The sequence below is a fragment of the Hydra viridissima genome, unplaced genomic scaffold (genome assembly GCF_058129835.1).
Source record: "Hydra viridissima isolate aposymbiotic clone 2 unplaced genomic scaffold, HvirCarnegie_v1 scaffold_5, whole genome shotgun sequence".
Classification (NCBI taxonomy): domain Eukaryota; kingdom Metazoa; phylum Cnidaria; class Hydrozoa; order Anthoathecata; family Hydridae; genus Hydra; species Hydra viridissima.
Window position 1 is genome coordinate 2,914,386 of NW_028324304.1, and position 9,685 is coordinate 2,924,070.

Below are 9,685 nucleotides of genomic sequence, written 5' to 3' on the forward strand. Positions count from 1 at the left end.
TAAGTTAGCTTAAGTTATAAAACTTAATGTGTCCTAAATGATGACAGTATTAACCACTGAGTTCATTTCCTCGCTCTAAAATATTTCTTTAAATGTCTCCATTAATTTCTATTTCTTAAATCCTTAAACTTTTGACAAAAAAAACTTTTTAAGGTTTTTAAAAGGGAATTTTTGTGATAATCAAGATAATAAAAATATCGAACTCTTGGCTCAACTAAAAAGAATATTTTGGAGTAATAAGTCAAAACGGCACTCGAATAATCCTAATGTTTTTTCATTAGATGAAAATTGTGAAATTCGTTTAACAAGTCAAACTGACACACACAAACCTAACAATTTTTTTATCTGGTAAAAAACGTGAGGTTGTTTTTTTTTTTAAATGCAGATAGTGAGACATTAAACTTTTTCATACCTGAACCTATAAGACTGCCACCTGAAGAAAGAATGATGAAGGAACTTTTAGAACAAATATAACCAAATAAACGTCTTGAAAAAATTAATTTTTTTCCAAAACTAAATGACACCCTCATGCCACACAAAAGAGCAAAAGTCGATACAATTTGGCAGATCGATGTCAACCATATCCGAATGGAAAAAGATTCATCCAAAAAAGAAAAGCCAAGAAAAAAGAAACATCAAAGAATATTAATAATGCGAGAGCTGAAAATCAATTGAAACTTGGGGAAAAAAGCTAAATAACAAATATTGGCTCGAGGATATTTGACTCTCAAAAAGATATGACCATTAGAAATTTTATCCTTCGGCCGATGTTGGCGATTATGATATTATTTTCAAGTTACAACTGCACCAAATACTGTCAATTGGGGTGGCTTAGACGATTTTTACTGAGTTTTATGGTATACTTTTAAATAAGGACTGATGCATTGGATATTGTTGTGGTTTTGAAAATATGTTAATGAAATGTTATAAATTAAGGGTGTTACTTCTTAACTACATCAATCTAATACTCGCGCGTCGGGGCGACTTCGGCCACACACGTCTAAGTATACCAAAACTTACATTTCGGCTAATATAAGCCGGGGTGAGGTTGGCCACCTAATTTATTCTAGGCTCGTCATCACTTTCTAAGCCTACTTCTTGTCCAATACTTTTGCAGGTTTGATGTAATTTTTATTCTTTTTGGCTTTAGGCTCCTGTATTTTTTTTTTTATCAATGCGCATTTCCTTTAAAATACCAATGACAGATTCATGAAAACTGATAGTTAAATTTAAATCTTTCTCAGTTGATAGAACTTTGTCTTAAACCAATTTTTGGATTCAATGGACTGATACAATAGGTTTCAAACTCCTTTTTTAAGTTTTCAGGCCCTTTTTTAGCAATTTCATCTCAAAGTTGTTTTAGTAAGATGGGAAAGATTTGTTTTTATAACGTGGGAGCTTTTGAATTTTTTCGAAATAAATGCTATGTTTAATGGTTGGTAAATATGAGTAGAATTTGTTGGGAAGTAAGCGAACTGAGTTCAATATTTTTCACACAGCCTGAGGACTTTAGAGCCCAAATGACTGGACAAAGTTTTCGCTATCACAACTTTATTTTCTGCTAGTTTTTTTAAATTCTGTAACCAGCAGGTTTTCAAAAAAATCTGCAAAATTTGAAACATCAAACCAGCCGTCTTTTGTGTGGTTGTACTTTGTGGCCTTTGGACCCTAAATACAAGAATTTCAGGTTGACCAAAGGTTTTCTGCTTTGTAAACAACGTAAGGTGACAGTATTTGACCTACAGCTGATCCACAAAACATGATTGGTATTGCAGATTTTGATTTTACACCATACATATTGCTGAATAGTAAAACGTGGAGATAAGTGACTCAGTGATTAGATTACATATATTATTCAATTATATATCTCATATGAGGTAAGAGATGTTTCTACTTATAAATAGACCACAAATATACTCGAAAATGTCTTAAAACTATTGATATCAAATTTTGTTATTATTGTAGCTAAAATGTAAAAATAATGATATTCCAATATATATCAATAAAAATAGAAAAAGCAATTTTAGTTTCAAATGATGCACCAATTGCATAGATAAAATGGAGAATGTTATTGATTGGCTGTCATATAATTACATAAATGTACTATGTGAATCATATAATTATAAAATTGTTGTTTGATGCAACAAATGTTTTATTGTTGAATATTCTTGTTTTGTAGAGGTTATCAAAATTTTTGATCGAAAATAAATAAATAAATAAATAAATTACTTTAAATCAAATGATTGAAAAATTCTTCATTCACTATATTTTACTAATTCACTTATCAAAATAAAAGGTCAGAAAAAAAAAAAAAATCAGAAAATTGACCCCGGACGACTTTGTGTTCCCAGTCCGCCCCTGATTCTAATAATATTATTATAGCTATTATTTGTGTAATCATTTATATAAAAATAAGCTATTTATTATGAATTTAATTCTTTCCATGGTATTTTTGGGGAAGGTGAGAACCGTTATCATAACTAATTATGTTGACTTATCATAACAAATTTTGTTAACATATCATAAATTTTTAACTGTTTTCTAAATTCTTAATTGTTCATAAATCTAATGTCAATTTATGTTTAACTATTATTAATTATTAAAATTTTAAATCTTAATCTAATAGGAAATAATTATTTTGAAACAATTTTACGATTTTATTTGTTAAAAGTTTTTTCTTTCTTTTCCTGTGTTTCTTGTTTTTGTCGTAATTGAAGGCGTAGTAAGTTGCTTATAAATGGATAAAAATTGAGCTTGATAGAACACATTTGTCTAGATAAAGTAAAAGATCAGTTAGTATTAGGCCGGGTGAATAAAAAAGAGCAATTGCTTTTCCTCAGCGTTTTTGGAGTAATTGCTCAACTTTACGTGAATAAAAATTTAGAGCAATTGCTTTTTTTTCGCGAAATCTTTTACTCATGAGCTTTTGCTTAAATGTTTAGCGATTGCTCACATATGAGAAAAGCGCGTGAATAAAAAAGCTTCAACTAAAAAAACGGCGAGCAATTGCTTCTAATTTTACGAGCACCGATATTAGTTGCTTTTTTTTTTTTTTTTTGATAATTTGACATTGATTTTATTATTTTACTACTATATTTTACTATTTTTTGACAATTCATGTATTTATATATATATATATATATATATATATATATATATATATATATATATATATATATATATATATATATATATATATATATATATATATATATATATACGTTATGTATTTAGTTATATATATATACTAGCACGTTTTTGACAAAAATGAAGTTGCGCATGTTGTCTTCCAATGTTTGTATGTGTTTAATTCAATATATATATAATTTTTGTATACATTGAGTATTATAATTAAATAAAAACTGCAGCCTAATGTTGACGGATGGAGTGCGCGTTTACAATTAAAAACTAGTTAAAGAGAACTTGCAAATTTATCACGTTTGATAAATTGTATATAATACATTCGCATACTGTAATCGGTTATAGAATCAAGGTATTAGATATAGTGAACAGTAATTAACAAACATAATAATAAAACATAGTATTTGCATTAAAAATAAATATTAAAATACGTCTTTAAATGGCCCAAATGTTTCCAGAACGAAAAACTAAATCCTATAGTGCTCGAAAGGCACCACCAACAGCTTCAAACGAATATCATAAATTATATCGATTTACGGATGATAACGTTACGTGGCTAGCAAAACACTTTTTGGATAAAAGTGATGAAACTCGGGGAGGATCACTAACAACCAAGCAAAGAATGGAAGTTACACTACGTTATCTAGCAAACCCTGGCTTCCAAACTGGAATTTCAAACGAAACTGGGATTCATCGCAGTACTGTTTCAAAAACTGTCTCTATGACGCTTCAAAAAATTTTGACTAAGGCTTCTCAGTGGATAGTTTTCCCACATACGGAAGAACAACTTTTAAGAGCAAAACTGGCATGGGCAAACAAAAGAGGCTTTCCCTGTACAATAGGAGCTATTGATTGCACCCATATAAGAATTGATAAACCCTATGGAGAATTTGCTGATGAGTTTATTAATAGAAAAGGGTTTGCTTCAATCAATGTGCAAGTAAAACTATAAACTATTCCTCTTTCTACATACATGCATACATACATACATACATACATACATACATACATACATACATACATACATACATACATACATACATACATACATACATACATACTTATATTTCCCAATTTTTTTGAATAATTTTTTTTATATATCGGCAACTGTAAATGAAAAGGCTATATTCACCAGTGTTGATGTTAGTTGGCCCGGATCTGTTCATGACTCAAGAATATTTAAAAACTCTAATATATATCCACTATTAAAAGGTTTGGAAAACAGAGGATATCTTCTAGGAGATGCAGGGTATGGTATAACCCCATTTTTGATGACGCCATTTGAAAATGCTCTAACAGAACTTGAAAAGAACTTTAACAAAAAACACGCTAAAAACAGAGTAATTGTAGAACATGCATTTGATCAATTAAAAAGACGCTTCCCAATTCTCAGATACGGCGTAAGTAACTTTATTCCCAAAGATTATATATAAACATGATGGTATATATATCGATTAACATATGTTAATTTTTTTTCTTTTTCCGATAAATAAATTAAGAGTAATTTTTGTACCACCACTTTAACGTAATGTGACTTTGGTGTAATAATTTTATAGGTAAGAATTAAGCCAGAGATGATTGCTACATGTATCACTGCATGCTTTGTACTGCACAATATTGCAAAATATTTAAACGATCCAGATTTTGAAGATGAAGATGTCGAAGAAGATGACGAAGAAATTGGTTCTGTAATTGAAGAAGAAAACGAACAACAACTTCGTTTACTTGGTCAGCAGCGTAGAAATGAAATTGCATTGGCAATATTGAATTAAGAGACTTTTAATTTTTAATTTTTTAGACTTTTAAATCAAATTAAGTGCAATGTCTTTTTATTTGTAACAAATTGAAAACAACATACAATTTTTATTTTATTGTATTGTTTATATTATTAAAAATATTCTTTCAAAGTTTTCTAAGATAAATAATTAATTTAAAGAATTTTTAAGAAGTGCTAACATACATTTTCAAGTTTTATTTACAGTAAAATATACAAAAGATTCTCAAATGTCAGTTATAATATGTTTATGACTTAATAACTTATTTGATATTACTTTTATGTAGTAAATGTTCATTATAAGGGTATTATTAAAATATGCATTTTTTGGTAATATATTTATATTATGCAACAAATTTTAGAAATATTTTTAAACAAGTTATAACTGACATTTAAGAAATAAAATGAAACATAAAAACTAACTGGAAATAAAAGATAAAGAAGTGACATTTTAAAATAGATTTTAGTTCCTGTGAAATGTACAAAAAATACTTCTATTAATTGAAATTAATTCATCCTTCTTTAAATACTATGCATAACATTTTCAAATGTTGAAAATATAATGCATGGTCAAAAAACTGATTTAAGTAAGTTTAAAACTTTTGTACATTTAACAGCAACCAAAATTTATTTTCACTTTTTTATGTTTTATTTCCATCAACATTAATGTCAACATCAATATCTATCTCCTCTTCATTTAATATATGGTGAGGAGTACTATTTTTCAACTTAAAACTTTTTAAGCGATAATAATTTAGCTGCTCCAGCATGACCACACGCTGAAGCTCTGTATTTGTCCATTTTATTGTTTCCTTAGTTTCACCACGTAGTTTTAATCTTTTTGGAACTGACCTTGATGCTTGAGAAGAAGTGTTCCCTGAGAAATAAATAAATTTTGGTAGAATAAAATTACCAAGATATAGATAGATTTACACAAAGTATAAAAAGAATAAAACTATATTGAAAACAGGTGTACTGAAAATATACTATATTAAAGAATAAAAAACCACAATAGTAACTTACTGCAACTACTTTTAACATTACTACAAGATTCAACTGATGGTGACAATGAAAATATTGTGTGATTTTTTAATGAGTTGTTGAATATAGAATTATTTGTTTCAGAAACACTTGTACTTGGAGTTTGTTTTATGCCTGCCGATATTGCCCCTAAGCATATATTATATATATATATATATATATATATATATATATATATATATATATATATATATATATATATATATATATATATATCAATAATAATCCAGCGAAAATTTCTCATAATAAATTAATATTTGTATTTAGAGAATTCATATTATATGATGTTTATTATTAATATAACATACACTCTTATACAAGATGTCAACATTTAAATCATATATATATATATATATATATATACATATATATATATATATATATATATATATATATATATATATATATATATATATATATATATATATATATATATAATGTGTGTGTGTGTGTGTGTGTGTGTGTGTGTGTGTGTGTGTGTGTGTGTGTGTGTGTGTGTGTGTGTGTGTGTGTGTGTATAATAATATGTACATAATTATATGCATAAAGTTGTCTTTACTAACCATCAATTTGTGTGAAGGTAGGATTCTTTTCTGTATCTAAAAGATTAGCAAGTTTTACTTCACTTATTGAAAGCTTTATAGGCTTGTTTCCAGTTCGATGGATATCAGACTTTTTTTTCAGTCTTGTTTTCATGTTGGCAATCTTTTTCGCTAATGTTTTTATATCAATCTTTGTTCCTGTTGCTTGGAACATTTGGTCTTGCATTCTTAAAAATGCTTCGTTTTTCTTTATCTTAACGCTTGGAACTTGACTTTTTTTTAGAAGGATCGGCAATTCGCATAGTATGTTTATAAAAATTTCATCTTCACATTTGTTAAAACTTTGGCTAGCTATTTTATTTTCACTTGATTTAATTGAAATCTGGTTTGAAGTAGCCATTTTTAAGCATTAAAAGTTTAAAAAAGCTGCGGACAAAACTACGTGAACGATTGCAAATAGTTTTTTTTAATGAAATTTTCAATGTCTTAAAATAAGTTTATAGTTTAATACTATATATGGTTGGATAGAGCGTTTTTTGCTCTATAAGACTGTGTAAAGTGTATTCTCTAATAATTTGTTTAAAATTAAACATATCTAAATGTTCAAAAAGCATCAAATATTTTGCGTGACAAAACCACGTGAACGATTTATAAAAGCGTCATTTTTGATGCAAATTATATTATATTCACATCGAAATCAGTGCTTTTAAAAATCGTTCATGTGGTTTTGGTATTCTAAGAACTTACAATCATTTAAATTTCTCAAGATTATTCTGTTTAACATCAAAAAATTAAAAAAATTAAACTATAATGGTTCGTCAAACTGATTCAAAAATTGAAAGCTTGGTTTTGCGTTTGCGCAAAGAAGAAAAAAGATGTCAAAAGGTGGAATACATAAAATTATACACCGAGAAAAGAGCAAAAAGATCGTTAAGAAAGGTGGTCGTCCACGTATTACGGATAAGCGGTAATATTCCTTTAATTTCATTTTTTTTAATATTTAATCTTAATAATATTAATGTTAATGTTAATTTTAATGTTTAACATTTTATTTTTTAGTACTGATCAAAAAATTGTGCGAAAATCTCTTGAGAATCCACATTTGACAGCCCCTGAAATTCGTCTGCAAACAGGCATGGAAAACGTAAGCACACGAACGATTCAAAGGCGTTTAAACGAAGGAGATCTTTATGGGCGCAGACCTGCAAAGAAACCATTCCTTAGGCCCAGGCACGTCAAAGATCGCCTACAGTTCGCTAAAGATCACTTAAACTGGACGGTTGAAAATTGGAAAACAGTTTTGTGGTCGGATGAAAGTAAATTTAACATGGTTTGCAGCGACGGTCGAGGTTATGTTAGGCGTCCAGTAGGTAAAAGATTTGCAAAAGAGTATACAATAGGAACTGTAAAATCTGGGGGTGGCAATATAATGGTTTGGGGGTGTTTCTCCTGGGCTGGAATTGGTCCGTTGTACCGTGTAAAAGGTATAATGGACCAACTACAGTACAGGGAAATATTATCTAATCAAATGTTGCCACACGCTTTAGAAAAAATGCCTCACAATTGGGTTTATCAACATGATAATGACCCTAAACATACAGCTTTGACTGTAAAAAATTGGCTCATAAATAATAGCATAACGGTTTTGAAGTGGCCTGCCCAATCTCCCGACTTAAATCCAATCGAAAATTTATGGATTGAAGTTGAGCGACGCTTGGGAGGTCGCAAATTTCAAAAACCGGATGAACTTTTTCGAGCCGTTCAGTATGAATGGGAGGCATTACCAAAACAGTTACTAGAAACTCTTGTAGAATCTATGCCAAGACGGTGCAAGGCCGTTATCGATTCTAAAGGCTATGCAACTAAATATTAATGTTTGTTTTTTTTTTAGAATCTATTATTTGTTGATGTTAGTAAAATTATTCTTTTACGTTTGTATAATCGTTCACGTGGTTTTGTCGCGCAAAATATTTGATGCTTTTTGAACATTTAGATATGTTTAATTTTAAACAAATTATTAGAGAATACACTTTACACAGTCTTATAGAGCAAAAAACGCTCTATCCAACCATATATAGTATTAAACTATAAACTTATTTTAAGACATTGAAAATTTCATTAAAAAAAAACTATTTGCAATCGTTCACGTAGTTTTGTCCGCAGCTGTATATTGGCAACGGCATATTGCTTTTACTCAGACACAAAAGCAATTGCTTGTGAGCACAAGCAAAACTTTATTCACATATTTTTGAGCAATTGCTATTGCAGCGAGCATTTGCTTTTAGCTTTTACTTTTACTCAGAGCAATTGCTTGTGAGCAATTGCTCTTTTTTATTCACCCGGCCTATTGTGTGGTATTATCTTACTTGTACATGATAAAAACTGTGTTAACTACTTATTTACAGTTTCTCTTTGTTTTATGTTTTAGTTGATTAACTCATGAAGAGAGTATTTGAAAGTGGCGCAAGTGAGCGGAAGAAGTGAACTGTCAAAGATGAAGCTGTCAAGAAAATGAGGACAATAATATCATTTGTTTCATTCACCGCATTCATCTCACTTGCCGCAGTCTCAGGAAGCCTTAGTGACACAATCTGATGGCCTAAGTGTAAACAATGATACTTTTTTGCCAAAAGAAACTGAAATGCATTCAACTGCTAGCCTTGTTACAGGTAGCAAAGGTGAAATATGAGCAGAGTTTGTAGAGAAGGAACAAATTAAAGAAAAATGATTTGTAGAAGATTTGACACTGTGAAAACAAACAAATCAAAGGGCTACAATGAATGCAACCAATTTGAACTCTTTAGTAAAACTAGAAATTGGAATAATTGACAATAACAATGCTGTCCAAATGGACTTGTTTCTTAAAATGACTTACTTCAATATTCCACTAAATGCAGCTAATAGAACGTTTCATTTGCGCTTACTCATCAAAACTCTTCCAAATGTTAAGACATGCATTAGAGACTTATTATGCTGGAGTAAAGAGAAACTATGGATGTACTGTGTACCGTGATTTATTGCTAAAAAGAGTAATGCAAATAAGTAATCTTTTAGTGCGCAATCTGGATGGAATATTGTCAGAGAATACAGAGAAAACCTGATGTAGCAACATTTCTTTCTGAGCGTGGATTAGGATTCTTCGGTTCCACTAATCACTCTGGAAATCTAGAAAATGGATTCATTTTGG

General features: G+C 29.4%; 2 protein-coding genes across 3 annotated transcripts; one reads left to right on the plus strand and one right to left on the minus strand.

Annotated features, from left to right (window-relative positions):
* Positions 1-4,298: 4,298 nt before the first annotated feature.
* On the plus strand, positions 4,299-4,913 carry LOC149887985 (uncharacterized). Its single transcript, XM_090088236.1, has 2 exons — positions 4,299-4,541; positions 4,698-4,913. Exons 1-2 carry the CDS (start codon positions 4,413-4,415, stop codon positions 4,911-4,913), a joined length of 345 nt encoding a protein of 114 aa, XP_089944362.1. The 5' UTR covers positions 4,299-4,412.
* Positions 4,914-5,412: 499 nt separating this feature from the next.
* Positions 5,413-6,920, minus strand: LOC145198127 (uncharacterized). 2 transcript variants are annotated; one of them, XM_090088237.1, is made up of 3 exons: positions 6,520-6,920; positions 5,939-6,085; positions 5,419-5,792 (listed from the first exon to the last, which is right to left on the minus strand). In XM_090088237.1, the coding sequence occupies exons 1-3, from the start codon at positions 6,896-6,898 to the stop codon at positions 5,557-5,559; spliced, it is 762 nt and encodes a 253-aa protein (XP_089944363.1). In that variant the 5' UTR covers positions 6,899-6,920; the 3' UTR covers positions 5,419-5,556. The 2 variants fall into 2 exon arrangements, with proteins under 2 accessions (XP_089944364.1, XP_089944363.1); XM_090088238.1 differs by lacking the exon at positions 5,939-6,085 and having other exon boundaries at positions 5,413-5,792.
* Between the last annotated feature and the right edge of the window lie 2,765 nt (positions 6,921-9,685).